The sequence below is a fragment of the Bos javanicus genome, chromosome 4 (genome assembly GCF_032452875.1).
Source record: "Bos javanicus breed banteng chromosome 4, ARS-OSU_banteng_1.0, whole genome shotgun sequence".
NCBI classification, from domain to species: domain Eukaryota; kingdom Metazoa; phylum Chordata; class Mammalia; order Artiodactyla; family Bovidae; genus Bos; species Bos javanicus.
The window spans coordinates 11,282,935-11,302,452 of NC_083871.1; the positions used below are offsets into that span (position 1 = coordinate 11,282,935).

The following is a 19,518-nucleotide window of genomic DNA, read 5'->3' on the forward strand; positions in this document are numbered from 1 at the left end:
AGCCTCTTAGTTCTGCCCCATGTATGTCTTCATTCTGCGATGCAGGCTGAAAAAGTAGCACTGATCTGGGATATGGGGAGAACAAGAGCTGAGCCATATTATGACTCTTAAAGCTGCCACTCTGATGTGCTGCCCTGACTTCCTGTAACATGTCACTGGTCGTAGCAAGTCAGGCTTGACCCGTGGTAGAGAAGTGAACTTCTGTCGCAGGAAGGAACTGCCAGTCCAGGGTGGTGGACAAGGATGCATAATCCTCTTCCAGGGAGTGGAGGTGGGAAAGAACAGATAGTTGGGGAAAATAATACAGTCAACCACATTAAATGGTAACTTAACCACATTTAAGCTAAGTTATCTCCTTACCTAGTTCACAAAGGACTAGCGGTCATCATTGTTGCCTTCTACCCTAAAAGACATATATTCAGTCAAAGCAAATAGGAAGCCACAACAAAATTGAGGAGGGGAAAGTCATGTTTTATTCAACTGTGTTCATGTTAAGTCGCTTCAGTCATGTCCGATTCTGCGACCCTATGGACCTCACCAGGCTCCTCTGTCCATGGGATTCTCCAGGCAAGAATACTGGAGTGGGTTGCCAGGCCTTCCTCCAGGGGATCTTCCTCACCCAGGGATTGAGCTTGAGTCTCTTACATCTCCTGCATTGGCAGGCAGGTTCTTTACCACTAGCACCACCTGGAATGCAGACAAATCAGAAGGAACAACACATTCTGTTTTTCTCATTATTCTAAGAAAGGGATATGATAATGATAGAAGTGTGCTGCTGGAACTAAATTCAGAAGACAATAACAACAAATTCTTCCATAAGGATCACTCACCAACACAGTGGACATTGTTTTTGAACAGTGGCTTTATAGAAACAGAAAAACTTCATTCTGTGGCTCTTTAGTATAGCAGGTGTGTTAAACCTAGCAGTCCTGAATAGGACTTATTCAGGGAATCTGACCATCGTAATTTCAGTCTTCTTCCCACTTGGTCTTTTACTAGAGTTGTCATTAGGGCACAGTGCATAGGATGACCATCTGACTCTCATGTCTTTTCATTTAGGGCTGGGATTAGGTGCTGCCGCTATTCCTCAGTAGACTCATGCCTACCACTTTCTCTCTGCCTGGGGTGTCTATATCTTCATTTTGTACATATTCATAAAGTAGACGGAGAAGGCAATGGTACCCCACTCCGGTACTCTTGCCTGGAAAATCCCATGGCAGTCCATGGGGTCGCTAGGAGTTGGACACAACTGAGCGACTTCACTTTGACTTTTCACTTTCATGCATTGGAGGAGGAAATGGCAACCCACTCCACTGTTCTTGCCTGGAGAATCCCAGGGATGGGGAAGCCTGGTGGGCTGCCGTCTATGGGGTCGCACAGAGTCGGACACGACTGAAGCGACTTAGCAGCAGCAGCAGCAGCATAAAGTAGAACTTTAAGGGAACCACTCACTGAGGGGTCTCCGACTAGTAAATAACAGTACTCCATCCCCTGTTGTTATTGCATAGAAATACTTGAAGGTAATACTGGCAAAGCTAATGTCTCTTCTTACAAAGCCAGTACAGTTGTGTAAATAAGCTAGATTAATTTTTGGTGCCTGGGAAGATGAAGGAACTCATTCTCAGTGGTTGGGAAGCACATTTGAGAACATTAAAGGCGTATACAAAGTGTCCTTTTTAAGTAGTGTTTATTTGGCAGATATTTAGGAGAGATTAGACAAAAAGAGTGTAACGGGGCTCCCCAGTCCTACACACACACACATGCGGGTGGTGCCTAAATCTATTGGAAAGGCTTGGGGTCCTTCACAAGTACAGGGGACCAACCAGAATGCTTGCTTGTGAAAAGAGAAAATCCTGTCAGGCTGAGAATTTCTTGCAGACAGGCAGAGAAATTTTAAGGTGTTTATCTCATCACTGAAGTAGCTTTGTTATCCACCATTTTCTCTACTGGAGGCAACTCTCATGTGAGCAGCTATGGTTAAGTCTGAGGGGCAGAGGATAGGGTGCCAAAACCTATGCTTATAAAACCTGCAGACCTTACAACAAAATTATTACCTTAGCAGCTGGAAAGAATACACACCAACCCATGCACAGGATTTAACATGGCCGGGATACATACACAAGGGACGTTTAGTCAGACCGTGGCAGAGTGGCAGTGTATATGACGGAGGAAACACAGACTTCAGAGGGAAAAAATCTCTTTTCACTGGTACATTCTTATAGGTGGGACATTGATATTTTCATTTTATCACAGAGTGTTTTAAATTGAAAAAGTAATGTGTGAAAATGGTTAAAAATTAAAATACCCCAAGGTAGAAACAAAGCCCTGACCTCCAATTCACCTTTCTCATTTGTAGCATTTCCAGTTGGCCTATATGTGCTATTTATACCCATTGAGGATCTCTCAACTCAGTGCACTGTTCTAAGGATAACAAACATCCTTCCAGCTCAGATCCTGTTCTTGCTTTTGCCCCATCAGATTGTTAGCTCCTATATAAGAAGAAGAAAGTTTGCCATCTTTGCAGCATATAGAGCACCCAGCCAAATGCTTTTTGCTTCTGTAGCTACTCAATAAATTTTACACTGAGAACTCTTTAATTTTTTAACACACACACACACACTGTCAGCATTTCTTTTTCTTTTTACCTCGAATTCACTTCTCTGCACAGGGGCTGTGTCTCACTGACTAAATCCCCCAGGTCCCCTTCCCTGTGGTCCTCACACTCCTCTCTCTGCATTCCCTACGATGAGCTCGTAAGGCAGGCCCAGTCTTGTTCCTCTGGATTGTAGTCCTTGTCCACTCTTCTGCTTGGTTTCTTCTCCAGCCCCTCTGTGTGCCTCCTTCCCTTGAGTATACAGGACTCAGGGTCTAGATTTAAGGTGAGAGGGTTTTTGTTTTTTGCTTTTTAAAAAATTTTAAGTATAGTTGATTTACAGTGTTTCAGATGTATAGGAAATGATTCAGTTTCATATACGTATATATAGCACATATATGCTCATATGCACATACATATATATGTATATATTTCTTTTTCAGATTGTTTTCCATTTTATAGACTGTTACAAGATATCGAATATAGTTCCCAGTGCTGTACAGTAGGTCCTTGTTGTTTATTTTATATATAATAGTGTGTTTCCATTAAACCCAAATTCCCAATTTATTCTCTCTTACCCTTTGGTAACAATAAGTTTGTTTTCTATGTCTGTGAGTCTGTTTTGTAAATTAGTTCATTTGTATCGTTTTTTAGATTCCACATATAAGTGATATCATGTGGTTTTTGTCTTTGTCTGACTTGACTTAGAATGATCATCTCTAGACCCATCCGTGTTGCTGCAAAGGGTGAGAGAGTTTAAACATTGCTTCCCGTGTGAAGCTTTTCCTCATCTCCAGATTAGGTTAGATTCTCTTCATGTAATACCCTAAATATATATATGTCTCCCATTTTGCCTTCCTCATGAGTATATTTATTTTATTTAGCAGAGGTAGCTAAGACATTTTGCTCTCTTATTATACGCTATGTAAACATTTGACAAGCATTTTCTCATGAGTTCTTCAGAGTACCTTTTTAATATACAGTCAATTGAAGCCTGGTGATAAATAACATGCCTTATATGTCACACAGGTTGTCTGATCCTAGAGCCGGTAAGCTCTTGACTCCATGCTTCATAGCCCTAGTAGAGGATGTCAGGAGTGTCAGTTCCTGGACAGAGGTCAACACGGTGATAGTAGAGGTTGGAGGCAGGAGTAGGAACTTCATGAAGTTTGTTATTTGGGAGACATCTTTCTTGGTTATCTGGGCTACCTATTAGGTGACTTTCCTCTGTGTTCCTAAAGCATGCTGCCTCTGTGCTTCTGTTGCGAACTCTGGAGAGGAAGAGAGGGTGCCGTGTATCTGAACTACAGACCACATTTTCTCAGCTCAGCTGACTAACTTCGGAACCGTGCTTCTGTATTTTTATCAAGGTGGCTCCTCTCACGGTAACACGGGCGTGTGTACATGCATGCTCAGTCGTGTCCGACTCTTTGTGACCCCGTGGACGGTAGCCCGCCAAGCTGCTCTGTCCATGGGATTCTCCAGGCAAGAGTACTGGAGTGGGCTGCCATGCCTTCCTCCAGGGGATCTTCCCAACCCAGGGATCAAACCCGCATCTCCTGCACTGCAGGCAGGTTCTTTACCACTGAGCCACCGGGGAAGCCTTCACAGTAACACATTAATTAGTAAAGAAGAACCTGTGGTAAAAAGCAAATGTCTCCCACCCACCTACTGCTCCCTCTCAATAGTATGGAGGCAATTTCTTGGTTTGTTTCTGATTGTCTTTCTACTAATTGTAATTTCTCAGAAAAAGGTACTAAGAAGTACATGTTTTGAATCCTTGTCAGTCTAAATATGTCTTTATTCTGCTCTTCATGGAATGACAGTTTAGTTGTGTATAGAATTGTCGACTGAGAATTACTTTTCCTTAGAAAGTTGAAATGTCTGGTGTTCTATTATTCATTTTATTGCAGGTGAATTTCTTCTGTCTGAAAGCTTTTATGGTTTTTCCTCCTGATGTTTCAGAATCCTCTCTGGTGTCTCTGTGAGTTCTTTTTCATTAAGCGTGTTGGGTAGTTTGTTGCCCTTTCAGTCTAATGGTTCATGTGTTTCTCAGCTGTGACTGTTTCTTTGATTTCTGCCTCCCCATTTTCTTTAATCTCTTTTTCTTGGATTTCCCCTCACTCAAGTGTTCAGTCCCTTAAGTTTGCCCTTTACGTCTCTCATATTTCTCTAATATCAATATTTTTCTGTATTCTTGTCTTTTTGCTATACCTTCTGGTAGACTTCCTTTTCCCATTTCTTTAATTTAAAAAAAAAATCACATTTTTAGTAACTTTAAATACTTAAGAACCCTTCTATACTCTTTTTCTTCCTGCCATGTTTGCCTATTACATGGCTTTACATAATTACTGTATTTCCTCTTCTTTAGCTTCAGTTGTTTTCTTTTCTCTAGCATCAGCTTTTCTTTTTACTGTCATTCTGAATTTTCCTCATGAGCCTGGTGACTTTCAGTTATTTATCCCTAAAATAGAAGGCCTGGATAGCCATTGTGGGTGTCCTCTGCTGAGTAATTAGAACTGTGTAGGAGCTGGCTCTTTCTCCTTAGTAGGTATTCTAACTGGGAACTTTGTATAGAGTAGGGCAGGTCTGGGTAGATGGCAACCCACTCCAGTATTCTTGCCTGGAGAATCCCATGGACAGAGGAGCCTGGTGGGCTACAGTCCACAGAGTCGTAAAGAGTCGGACACAACTGAGCGACTTCATTCACTCACTCACTCACTCACTTTACATTATGGGGACAGATCTCCAGATTCCCAGAATGAGAAAGATTTTAATCTGTAGTGCCAATAGCCACACTAGAAACCTTAGCTTTTCTTTTATTTTTTTAAGTTTGTTCAGTTAAGTGAATTTGCCAGTGTTGGGGGTGGGGGTGTGTTGTTTATTCTTTACTTCTTTTAGAAAGAACTCCTAGGGGGCTTTATTTTGCTTTTGTCTGGGAAGTTCTGGCAGCCTATGCAGTAGTCCCCCCTTATGTGTTGAGATATGTTCAAAGATCCCCAGTAGATGCCTAAAACCATAGGTCATGGCAAACCCTACATAGATGATGTTTTTTCTTCTGTACACATACCTGTGGTAAAAAGTTTATAAATTAGGCTAGGCACAGGAAAAGATTAACAAGCCATACGAATAATAAAATAGAAAAATTATAACATATGCTATAATAAACGTTATATAAATGTAGTCTTTCTCACACAGTACCTTACTGTACAGATTCAGTGCCTTTACCATCTTAGCTAAGCACTTATTGCTTTGGTTGAAACTTTTGCAGTCCAAGGTGTGACAACAAAAACTAGCACAAATTTCTTTTTCCTTCTTCATGGTTTCACAGAAGATTCAGTCTTACCACAGATCTTAGCATCCTCAGCATATGATTTTTTTTTCTTTCATTATTAAGTTGTGAACGTCCACCTTTTCACTCAAAGGAGGTACTATACAGCTTCTCTTTGGCAGATCCGAATTGCCAGCATCACTTCTCTTGCATTTGGGGGCCATTTTAAAGTAAAATCAGAATTCCTTAAACACAGGCACAGAGATACCACAACAGCTGATCTGATAACTGAGATGGCTACTAAGTGACTAGCAGGCAGGATGTGCTGGTCAAAGGGATGGTGCCAGACAGCGTGAGGTTTCAGCATGCTGCTCAGAGCAACACTCGACTTAAAAGTTATGACTTGTTTATTCCCAGAATTTTCTATTTACTGTTCTAGGAGTGAGGTTGACTGTGGGTAACTGAAACCACAGATAAGGGTAGGGGAGGCTACAGTACTGTAACTGCTGATGAGGAACAGTAACTAGGGCGTGTGGACAGGTACTTTGTTCCATATGTAGACCTTCAGTCCATCCATCCTTTCTCAGCCCCATGTCTTATTCCTGTTCCTTTGCAGTACCTGTTGCTTCTAAGCAGTCACGTCTTATCAGACAGCTTCCACATCCTTTGTGGTTCTCTTTGTCCATCGTCTTGCTCCCATCTACTCTCTGTACAGACAGGGATTGGGAAACTGTAGCCTGCAGGCCAAATCAGTCTGACTGCCTGTTTTTGTAAATAAAGTTTTATTGGAATACACCCATGCTCATTTGTTTACATGTCATCCATGGCTGCTTGTGTGCTGTGAGGGGAGAGTTGAATAGTTGAAACCAAGACTAGCAGAGCTGAGTATCTGCCCCAGAGACTGAATGACATACAAAGCCTAAGCTATCTAGTCTTTGGTCCTCTACTGGAAAGGTTTGCCAACCCCTGGTCTAGGAATGTTTTGAGATTTATCATTTTCTGGTGAGCATACGTACCTGCCTTTACTTTCTCAGCCACTTCTCTTTATAGGAATTTAAATGATTGTAAAATTCTTTTTTAGTTCAATAATACTGAGGGAGTGCATACATTCCCTCAGGCCTCTAAAGGCCTACTCGACCCTGTAGAACTGGAAAGACAGATTTCTTACTCTTCTCTGTGTTAGTATACTGGCAGCCTGCTTCTCAGTGACTGCCTTCCGTGTCTGGCCCTGTGAAGTCATGGAGGGGCTCTGTGAGAGAGCAGGGACTCTGTGTAGTTCCTTGTGTCTTAACACAAGACCGTGAACATAGTCAGCTTTCAAAAAGTGTTTGTTGAATGTACTGAATGATTATGTTTCCTTTTTTTTCAGACTGGTTGGGATCATCTGGTTTTTTTTTTTTTTTTTCTGAATGCATATTTAAAATAGCTTTTACCTATTAATTCATTTTTATATCCTTTCTTAAGATGACTTATATGAAGAATGGTTAATCTTATTAGGAATGGAGAGGAGCTTTGTATTCTGGATATGTGTCAATCCAGATGTTGTCTACTATTCACCTTCTAGAAATGTTCTTTTACAGACTAAAGTAATATTATCTACTTTTTCATTTTTTTTTCTCTACAGTATCACATTATTTAATGGGTAAATAGTTGAAGTTTAAATAGTGATGTGTTTGCAGTCGATGAAATGTCTTCATAGTGATCCAGAATGTTCTATGAGTGTATTTTCAAAATATTTTTCAATTGAGATTTAAAAAAAAAAATCTCGATTATGTGAAATTATTACAAAAAATAATTCTGAAACAAAAGACTTGTAAACAGGAGTAAGAATAGAATCTAAATTGATGGGTTTTTTTTTTACTCTGATATGTGTGTGTGCTTGTCTTTCTGACCGTCCCATTATTTAAACTCATTTCTCGTGTAAATTAAGACAGATACACTGAGTTCTTAGATAATAAAGAAATGATGTAGATATTTCCATTAGAGTAAATTTGTCATTTTTTTTCTGCTGCAGTTAATATGTTTTCTCTTGAATTCTGGTGTCTTCAATAGTACCAGTTTAAAATGCATAGCAGTTCCATAAAGTAGAGATGGCTCCTGAATGCTCATTTGGAAATAAAGCAAATAGCCTGTTTTAACAACTTCTGCAGAAAAGCATTTTTTATAGATCTGCTTCTTTCCCTGTTATTTCCTTTAAAAAACACAATTCAGTACTCATTATTGGGTGTTATTTGATTCAGCCCATCTCCCATGCACCTTTCAAACACATGAACAAGTTTATAAATGCAGAAATTTGAGGTTTTAAATGTTTTTATGTAACTGTATCATACGTGTAGAGGAAAAAGAAAGGAACACTGGCATCTCCCAAAGGAAGGAATGAGGAGGACGTGTTCTTGGCACTTTGAGACTGTTGAGCTCTGATGTGGTGATAAAGAAATGTTCTTGGCCTCCGATGGCAGATTTCACAGGGCTAGGATCCGGGGGAACGGGGAGTGTCTTCCACATTTTCTTCTTGTTTGTTTGTTTTTTACTTTTGCTACATGTGTATAATATGCTTATGAAAAGAACCCCACTTTTTCTCAGAATACATTGTCTTTTGTCTTATTACACCTAAACATTTTTGAAGAAATTGTTTTAAATGGAATCTCCAAGAGATGAGGAGCTATGTTGGCTTTGTATACAGTGTCATTGTAGAAGAGTTCAGGAGTTCCATAAATGTAAGGCAAACAGTAAAATATAATGACATGAGAAGTTTATATAGGTATTTTTTTTTTCCTTTTTTAATCAGTGCCATCCTGTAGTACTTTCCAAGATGGTATAACTCTTCTATATCAGCACTGTCCAGTATAGTAGTCATTAACTACAAATAAATGAGCTACAAATAAATGTTGAGTACTTGAGGCATGGCCGATATGACTAAGGAATGTAATATTTCATTAAAAGTATTTTGGTAAAGTATTTTTATGGTTTCTTAATTGGAGACTAACAGATTTTAATTTTGTGCTATTTGTTATTTTTTTTTTTTCTTTTCAGGTAAATATATGCAGATGATGAACATTCTTAAGCCAATTGCTTTCGATGTTATCCATTTCATGTCTCAGCTCTTTGATTATTACTTGTATGCAATATATACCTTTTTTGGTCGGAATGATTCAGTAAGTCAGTCTTTTGGGGGAGGAGTCTGTTTCTTTTAAAATTTGTTTTTGTAAATGTAAAGTTCATTCTCTCTGTATAAAATACACAAATAACATTATTTTGAAAATTATCCATCCAAAATGCAACAGAATTATTGATACCAGCCTTTTGTGTGCCCAGTTGCCTTGTTTAAAATATATTAGTTTTAAGCTTTGATATAATAGACATATTGTATGTTATTCACATTTTTGGCAGAAAAAGTGCAGCATCTCTGTCTAACTTTGATGTATTTTGGCAGTGAAAATGGGCAGGTTGCTTTGTTTAAATCTGTCTTGGTGTATATTGGTGTAAAATGAAATTTTAAATACTGGCTAACAACCATAGCAGGCACTGTACCTTCAGAAGATAATGGCAAATATTTTTAAAAATAATATGAAAATCTTTGAACTGAACCATCTGCCTGCCATAGAATTAATATTTCTTGTACCTCCTTTATGTGCTTACAAAGATCTTGTTGAGTTTTATCTTTTTCTACTCCTAAGGAGAACAGCGCAGTATTAAGCAGGTAACTGATCTGATATTTGGGAATTACTAGGTTTTTGACAGATTTTTTTTTTTTTTTATAAAAGCATAGCATTGGATTTTATGAACATATCCTAATACTAATTTTTCACATACAATATTTTATACCTTTTCAAAAACTTGTGAGTTTTAATGGATGACTATATTCATCATACAAAATACTCATATTTTCACCATGATCACAGTATATCAAAGACATGATCTTTTAATATAGGATCTGAATTTGCTGTGTTCTTAACTCTGCAAAATTAGAATACTAACATAATCAGAGACTTAAGTTGCTGCAGAATTCATGTCACTATAAAATAGGTATTAATTCATTACACAATGCTCAATAAATATTAAAGAAGAAAGCCCTTCTGGAGTTTTAGCTAATTGTTAGCTTCTTTTAGTCTTCTAAATCAGTTTTACTGTATCTTCTTAGACTGTGCCTCTAGAGCAGTGCTGGCCAGGAGAAGTTTTGCAATAATGGAAATGTTCTATATTTGTACTGCCCAATATGGTAACCACAAGCCACAGTGTCTTTTGAGCACTTAAATGTGACTGGTATGATTGGGGACTGATTTTTCATTGTACTTGATTTTAGCTGGTTTATATTTAAATTAGTCACGTGTGACTTGTGACTATCATATTGGTTAAAATAGTTCTGTTCCGGCTTGAACATTTGTCAGGATAGACCATATTTCTGGGCCATGAAACATGTTCTAATGAGTTTAAAAACCATAGAAATCATATAGGATATATTTTCTGATGTCAATATAATTAAATTAGAAAGAAATAACAAAATGGGAAAACTGAAATATTTCAAAATTAACGCACATCTAAATAAAGATTGGGTTAAATAAGAAACCACTAGAGAAATTAGAAACTATTTCAAAGTGAATGATAATGGAAACACAACATACCAAAATTCGTGGAGTGGAGTTAAATCAGTGCTTAAAGGGAAGTATCTGATATTCGGCTCTACCTCTTCTTTTCCAGTCTGTTTGCCTTGTATTTTTTATTCTGTAGGCCTCATACATATATATATATATATATATATATCTGTATGCTGGAGAAAAATTACAAAAGTTTGACCTCCAGCACAACGTGAAATAAAAGTGGTGCGAGCTGACGTCCTGTTCCCTCCTCCCTCATCTCTCCAGGATAGAAAGTGTTGAGCCTTTCACCATTGATTATGATGCCAGCTATTTTATAGAGTCCTATGATCAATGTTGACAAAATTCTCTTCTGTTACTGGTTTTCTGGATTGTGATTATGAAAGGATAAATTCAGTCATGAAAGGATAAATTCGTGTTATCATGAAAGGATAAAGTTTCTGAATCTAAGCAATCATAACTTTCTTCCCTAAAGAAATATATTAATATGATGAATTATGTTGGTTAATTTCAAAGTCGTATTTTAGGCTATTAAACCAGTCTTATATTCCCAAGACAAACACCACTTGGTCATGAAGGAATTTGGTAATATTTTCTTGTTGTTGTTGTTTGTTAAGTTGTGTCCAGCTCTTTGCAATTTCATGAGGTGTAGCATGCCAGGCTTCCCTGTCCTTCACTGTGTTCTGGAATTTGCTCAGACTCATGTCCATTGAGTTGCTGATGCCATCCATTCATCTCATCCTCTGTCATCCCCTTCTCTTTCCTCAATATTTTCTTAAGAATTAAAAAAAAAAAAATTCTGCCCATCAAGTTTATGAGTCTATAGTTAGGTTTTCTGTGATATCTTTGGCTTAGAAATCAGTGTAATATTAGTCTCATAAAACAATTGGGAAACATTCTTTTTTATATTTTCTGAGAGTCTATGTAGGGCTAGTACTTTTTGAAGGTTTTTATTAAATTTAACAATTACTGCTTAATATTCTGTTTCTTCTAAGGTCAATTTTTATGAGTTTGTCAAGGAATTTGTCCATTTTATCTGGTTTGGTAAATTTATGGGCATAAAATTATTCATAAAATTCTCTTATTATCCTTTTAATGTTGAAGAATCTGTAGTGTTATCCATTCTCTCATTCTTGATACTGAAAATACGTGTCATCTCTGTTTTGTTTTTTCTGTGTCAGTGTGACCTTTCCCATCCTTGGGTTCTTTAAGTATATGAAAATCGTTAGGCTTTGTAGTTGAAAGTAGTAATCTGTGGGAAAGAAATTCTGGTGAATTCTCTCCTGATAAATTCATTAGATTGATTGATGTTAGTGTGACACATGTGTCAATAGCTCTCTTGTTCCCTTGAGGGTGAAGATTTGACTTCTTTTCCCTGATATTTTGGTAATTTGGTGTTTGGAAACCCTCTGAACGCTAAGAATTTGAAGTTAAAACATTTGCAGGGTTCTCCCCAAAGTGATTTAATGTGCTTTTCGTTGTCTTTTTCAGTTGGAATCAACAGGACTAGGTCTTAGTAGTAGTAGACTAAGAACAACTCTAAACAGGATACAAGAAAGCCTCATTGATCTGGTAAGTAATCAATTGGAATCCATTCTTTTGGGTTATTTAAGATAGAAATTGGCCATCTAATCAACTACATGTAAATGTATTTCTATACATATGTTAATTCCTAGTCCACTAATTGTTCCTAGTCCACTAATTGCCTGTAGGAAGTGAGATGGAGGTTTCTTATAGCCAGATGGAGAGAGAAAGCTAGTATACCCCAAAGAAATATGATACTGGTTCTGTGTGCAGTGCAAGTTCAAAGAGAAGAAAGGTTTATCTTCAGAATTAATGTCTGAGAATGACTAGAGGAGGATGCTCGACTTTGAAGAGCAGGCATGGGGTCAGTGAGGAAAAGGAGAAGGAATGGTATTCACATTAAGGTTCCGAGGCTGAGCAAGGGCCTGGTGGTGGGAGCAAGCCCAGCCCAAACTGACAGGTTTTTGTGATGGGGCATCTGTTTATGACAGAGAGTTGTGTTGCAAAGATTGTTTAAGGACCACTTTGTAAATGTCTTTAACATTTGAGACGTTTGGGTTTAATTGGCTATATAGTAGGGAGTCTTGATTCTTAACTGTCATGTGATGAAATGCATGTTTTAAAATGCTGTGTTAGCAAAACTGGGACTGATGCTCTATAGTATTTAAGCCAATACAAGCATTTAACATAAGAAAAAAATTTTTTTCTTATGCTTGGTCACTGTAGCCAGAGACGTGTGTTCTTCAGTGCTTTTCTCTGCATCCATGGATTTTCATCTTTATTCCTTCACTTACCCAAATAAGCAATCACTTTTGCATAACCTCTATATTATGAGCATACTTCTTATTGAAGTTTTTGTAATCATTCATTCTTTTAAGCAGTACTTATTTGGAATAATTATTATATATCATGCATTACTATAATAGTGGAAAGGTCATCAGTACACAGAGGTAATTCTCATCTTCTTGAAACTTGCATTTTACTGGGGCAGTGAGACAGATAAATATGTAAGAGTGGCAGGTCCTGATAAGTGCCAAGAAGAAAATGAAGCAGGGTGATGGGACAGTGCTCTTCAGACAGAGATATGAATAAAGTGAGAGGGCCGTGTGTGGATATTTCATGTGAGCACTGTTTATGCAGAGGAAATAACCTGTATCTGTCTCATCCACTCCCCTTTACATTTGGAGATCTTTTTGCTCAGCACTTATTTTTAAAATACACATTCATATTCATAGCAGTTACTTTTGTACACAGCATCTCTTCAATATATGTATATAAAGTAAATGAATAAACTTGAATCCTTGAGTTTGGTGTCACCTGGATTAACCTGGCTTGTTATCTTGGTCTTGTTGTCCACTTAATCCTGGTCTTCGTTTGCAGAGTCAAAGCTTGTTTGACACAGTCATCAATTTCTTTTTTTTTGGTTTTGTGTAAAATCCATCGTTGACTTTCAGCCCCATTGGCATTTATCTGTTTCGATTTTGCTTCTCCTTGTTTGACACTGAGTATAACCTTGACCTGAAGATCTTGTTTTCCAAATCTTAGCCTACAGCTGAATTATTTCTTGTCTCTGGCTGCATGCCTGATGATAGATGGGCCAAGATATACCACTAGAGTCATTCACGCTGGTGGTTCTCTGGTAGCTCTGCTAGTTACTAGCTTATGATTGTCAAGCCACAGTTCCAGACCTGACCCTTGAGGTGTGGATTTAATGCTGTCGTACAGCGTGTAATGAAATAGTGTGGTCCAGTAAACAGTGGCCAGACTAGCTGTTCTTTAAGACCAGCGGTCACCCGTCTACTGGTAACAGTGTATCTGTAGCACCTGTCAGACCAGTTCTTGATGCACTGGAGACGTTTTTTCCTAAGTTGGTGTAATAGTCAATTTTATGAATGCATTTTTTTTTGTTAAACCAGAGACAAACCCCTCCCTAATAAATAGATTTTTCCTTTGGTACCTTGTCTTTTAAAGATATTTATTTGTTTGTTTTTGGCTGCACTCTGGGTCTTTATTGCTGTGCATGGGCTTCTCTGCTTGCGGCCCAGGGGGGCTGCTCTTCGCTGTGGTGTGCGGGCTTCTCATTGCGGTGGCTTCTCTTATCGCAGAGCACAGGCTCTAGGCTCACGGGCTTCCGTAGTTGTGGAATGTGGAATCTTCCCAGACCAGGGATCAAACCTGTGTCCCCTGCATTGGCAGGCGGATTCTCAACCACTGGGGAGGTCCCTAAACATAACTTTTTTTAAGACCTTATTCTTCCCATCTCTTAAATCAAAGACTGCACCTTGGACCAGAAGCTCGTGCAGGCTGGCGTTCCCCTTCACTGACTTTGACAGAGTCTCTCCAGAGTCCTGACTCCTCTGATGGATAAGACTCTATAGCAGTACACCAGAAGTTTTTCTGAAAATTTCCATTAGTTTCCAATGATTTACATGTTAAATTGTTATTCATACTGACAAGCATTGTTTTATTATTTTAAAAAATATATTTGTCGTTTACTAGACCTTGATCTCAGGTTTCCATAAGCTGGTATATAAATCATCTTCATTAATTTGTATCTACAATGGCAGAGAACATTAATTGGTTTCTTGCTATTCGATATATTTCTTGTATATTAAAACAAATTATAGCCTAATCAATCTGAAACCACTGGATGGAAATAGTATTTTTTCCTCATATTTCTCCTGTGTGTTCCTTAAAACTTTAATAAGCACTTTTTGGGTAATTTTCTCCATATATATATTTTTAAGTTTTGCTTGTCTTCAAGCTGTAAAAGGCAGAATCACATCATCATGTTCTTTAAAATGCCACCTGAAACTGCTTATCATGTAAATTCACTGTAAACTAAGAAAATTTGTTAGACACATCAAATAAAAGTCTAAAAAAAGATGGTGTAATAGTGAACAAGTAGGAAAGAGGGCTGGTGTAGGTGTTGGTGGTATCAGAAATGTGAATTTTTAGTTATCTACCTGGTGATGCTCAATTGTTTGCTTTAAGACCTTTGGCCAACTTTGGATCTTTGATGAGAAAAGTATTCTAAATTGATCCAGAAAAGTCCATAAATATGAATTTTCTTTGCGTTAGTACATTAGTGGCAGAAAAAGCTATAAATGTAACTTTCACTGTGAGAATAAAGATGACGGTTTCATTTCTTAAAGTCTTCAAAAGGCTGTATGTCCTTTCCTTACTCTCCTGGTATGAGCTGAAACATGGGTCCTGTTTAGAAGCTTTTCCGTTTAAGTGCGCAGTACGCACATACCATTTGCCTACGTCATGTTGACATTTTGGTGACTTTCTTGCTCTTCTTGAGCATATTTCCCCAGATGGGTCTGTTTTGAAGGTAGACCCATCAAGATTTGTTGATGGATTACAAGAGGAGTGTGACGCTGAGAGGAGTCAAGGATGGTAGCTGACTTCGGGAGCCTGTGCCATTAGTGGGTGGCTAAGTCTCAAGGAGCTGCATGTTTTAGGAGGACATCGCGAGTTCAGTTTCAGATATGTTAAATCCGCTAAAGATGAGAGACCAGTCAGGGCTTAAATTTTGAGCTGTTGGCATGTGGATGGCATTTAACTCTGTGAGACTGGATGAAATTGTGTAGGGAGTAGAATGTCAGTAAGAGAAGTGTCAGGAATAAAAACTGGAGCACTGCTGGGTTCAAAGGTCAGGAGGAATATTCAGAGATGGATATTCAGAGTTGACTCTTGGACTTGGCCCTAAGGAGGCCAGTGGGTACTTGGCTAACTCCTTCGTGCAGTGAAGCAGACAAACGCCTAGTCGGAATGAATGGGCTTGAAAGAGAATAATAGAGTAAGAGAAGGTTCTTAGCATCCTCTCCATCAGTGAACTGAGGAGGGTCTGCTCATGCCAAGAGGCATGCCACGAACTTAAGGTACAGAGAGGGCGAAATTGGTCCCTGCCTCGGGAACTCAACGCTGTAAGGGAGAACAGCCACTGACAGACTGTGCTGTACACCACCTACGGGCATGCATGTAGATGATGGTAACACAAGTACATTTCTTGGGAGAGTGAGAAATTTACAGGAAGGAGGTGAATATGAGTTCACACTTAAAAAGTGAAGTAAGAGCTAGGAAGACAAGGAGAAAAGAGCTCTAAGACAAGAGCGTCAGTAAGGCAGGTGTAACAAGCAGTCCAGTGTGACCAGATCTTAGGGGTGCAGAGATCATCTGGAAACGAGACTGGCAAGGTGGTAAAGGAGTGATGTCGTGGCAACAAAGTTTAGGCTTTTTCTCCATGAGGAAGGGATTGTCAGTTGAAATTTTTAAGTTACAGACTGGTGTGATCACATGCCCATTTTAGAAAAATCACCTAGGTATTATTGAAAAGTAAACCAGTGTGGAGAGTGGAGTAGAAACAGGAGAAGCTAGAGAGACTACTAGGGGACTTTTAGAATGGGTCCGGTCAGGAATGTTGTGGGGCCCTGGTCCTGATGAAGTAATGACATGAGGAAGAAACAGACAAGAGAGTTTCTGTCTGTTTAGGCATGATGGAGGTGAGAAGGAAGCGGGGTCAAGAGTGATTCTAAGGCTTTTTACTTGGACATTCAGGTAGGTGGTGATTAAATAGCCACCAGAATTAAATTATTAAATATAATAGCCTAGGCAACCAGTTGGTATGAAACAGTATGAAATTTTGTGATTTTTTGTTTTTTTTGACAGTAGTGGGGTGATTTTTGTTCCTTTTTAGTAGAAGGAAATAAATAATGGAGCCATGACACTGATTAACTTGCATGGTTCCCTTATCCTGATCGTCCTGAGAGAAAACACAGTTGTTCACAAAATAACTTTTAAATGCTAATTGAGTAATTATAGATTGAAGAGTGACAGTACCTTTAGTGGAAGACAGGCTATAAAAAAAAACTAAAGAATAAAACCATTTTCTAACTTGAAAGGTTTTATAATGTATTATTTCCATTTTGCTAAATTTACAAACCTGTTACGCTCCCAGAGTAACATCAGCATTTGATGTCTCCTTTTTTCCATAAGGCAAATGTTAAGAGATTTGTGATTATAAAATTGATTTAAAAAGTAATCTAGATTTACATTTTGTACACTTCTAGCTTTGTTTATATTCAGTTTTTGTGCTGTAATTTTCTTCAAGGATCTTTTAAGGCTCAGCCCACTCGTCTCTTTGGACATCCGTTTCTTTTATTTCCATCTGCCATCTTCCTGCAGATCAGTAGTCTATGTGTAGACATATATAATACAGTTGATTCTATTTCAATTTAGAACTACATTTTAGTCCTACCGTCTTGGGAATACACCAAGGTTACCTTGGTTAAAACTTCGATGTGAAAGGGTTGATCACACCACAGTTTTTTTGGATTTTAACAGCTTGATCCTGGTGGGGCAGTCTCTTTTCCAACATTTACAAGTTCTTAAAAGACTTCTCACTATTGTCTCTATGAAATATTTGTCCCTTCATAAGGATTTCTTGTTTGACCACGTTTAGAAAAATAGTATATGGAGCTGGGTCATTTTCCTTTAGTATAAAAAGGAAAGTTCTAGTAGTTAGGAACTATAAAGGAGGGGGGAAGAACTGAAATCAAGTGTAATTAACATATGCCTGAGAGCATTTTAATTGTAGTCCCAGTTTTGTAACGTCGTGTGGTCTGTTGCTGTTAGAGTTGCTGTTCCAGGCTGTGTGCGTGTGCTGTCTTTTCAGGAGGTTTCGGCTGATTCGGCTGCCACGCTCACAGCAGCAGAAGAGAGGAAGGAGAAGGTGCCGAGTCCTCATCTGAGTCACCTAGTGGTTTTGACCTCTGGGGACACACTGTATGGGTTGGCGGAAAGAGTGGTCGCCACAGAATCCTTGTAAGTTATTAAAAACACTTGCTTTGCCATTAAATATTCAAGAAAGATGATAAAAGTAAGCATCGTAGTCTATATTACTTAAAATACTCAGTATTTCTGAGAAATATGTCCTAAGATAGAGTGCCAGTTGATTTTTAAAATGGCATGGTTGATTTTTAGGTGTATAAATGGAAGACGGGAAATCTTGTAAGGTTTGTTCTTTGGCAGTATGATCCTTGATTTAAGTGAGACTTCAGAGAAACAAGTTAGAGTATGCTGCTGCTGTCGTTTAGTCGCTCAGTCGTGTCCGGACTCTTTGTGACCGCATGGACTGTAGCCCACCAGGCTCCTCTGGCCAGGGGACTCTCCAGGCAAGAATGCTGGAGTGGATTGCCATTTCCTTCTCCAGGGGATCTTCCTAACCCAGTGATCGAACCTGTGTCTCATGCTTTGGCAGGTGGATTCTTTGTTCTGAGCCACCAGGGAAGCTCGTGTTATAGTATAGTTCTTTATATTTTTCCATTGAATTATGACTCTAGAGAAACTGTAGCTACACTCAGTTTAGTATTAAATGTAGTCGATCCTTGACCTTGTAAATCACCAAGTTCTTTAGTAAAATTAAAGTGTATAACTTCTTCCGTAACATGTGGGCATGACTGAGCAACTGATCACACAGTCAGACAGAATACTGAGTTTCTGTGTATGTAACAAAAGGTAAGGAAAAGCAGAATGACTGCCAGCAGTCTTCTGGCTGAGTGACTTCCATTCATGCACATCAGCCTCCTGCCCTGAAGTTCATGTGTATACTTCAGCCAAGTTCCAATTTATTTCATGTTATGAATGTTTGGGTTATTTTTGAAAAGCACCAGGCATTAAATCTGTGAATTCATGGGTCTGTTGTGTGTAATTTACATGGGACCTTTGAAAGAAATCCTTTCAAAAAGTACCATTGTATTCTTTTTTCTGTCTTTTCCATTGTGAGTGCGCTTATCTTACATGCAAAGCAGCATAACTGTATACCTTGTAGTAACCAGCTCAGCTCCCTTGAAGTCACGCTTCTTTCACATCAGCTCACGTTCAGAGATAACTCAGCATTAATTTTTGTGTGAATTGTAAATGAGTGTGTCAAGTGGCCATGCATGGTCGTTCTTTAAAATGGAAAATAATTTTGTTAAACTTTTGGTCAGAGATCTTAAAGATTAGTTACACAGAAATATTGACAGGCTCTAAATCCTGTATTTTGTTTACATGGTGTGTTATTCATTCCCTTTAGGGTATTCTTGGCTGAACAGTTTGAGTTCCTTCAGCCTCATCTGGATGCTGTGATGCCTGCAGTCAAAAAACCCTTTCTTCAGCAGTTTTATTCTCAGGTCAGACATGTCTGGTATATCCTTTCAACTGTGAGCAAGATAAGACTGTCACATGTTGTTTATTTTATTTTTTTATTTTTTGCTAACGATCAGTGTCTCAACTTCAGGAAGGCTGGATTAGAGTATTTGTTTATTCATTCATGAATTCCTGTATTAACTAGATACTTACTGAACTCCTCATATAACTTTTAGTCTCGTGAGAGAGCCAGTTAAAACTGTATTACACACTAACATATGGAAAATAGATAGCCAGTGGGAATTTGCTATATGACTCAGGGAACTCAAACCAGGGCTCTGTGACCCCCCCCTAGATGGATGGGGGTGGGAGGTGGGAGGGAGAATCAATAGGGAGGGGAC

The 19,518-nt window shown here is 38.6% G+C and overlaps 1 protein-coding gene across 1 annotated transcript in view; it reads left to right on the forward strand.

Moving 5' to 3' along the window:
* VPS50 (VPS50 subunit of EARP/GARPII complex) overlaps positions 1-19,518 on the forward strand; it is a 135,000-nt gene that overhangs the window by 104,227 nt on the left and 11,255 nt on the right. The window contains exons 21-24 of the mRNA XM_061413446.1: positions 8,898-9,019; positions 11,951-12,031; positions 17,664-17,812; positions 19,065-19,161. Coding sequence (XP_061269430.1) covers positions 8,898-9,019; positions 11,951-12,031; positions 17,664-17,812; positions 19,065-19,161 — 449 coding nt within the window. The remainder of the gene's footprint in view (positions 1-8,897; positions 9,020-11,950; positions 12,032-17,663; positions 17,813-19,064; positions 19,162-19,518) is intronic.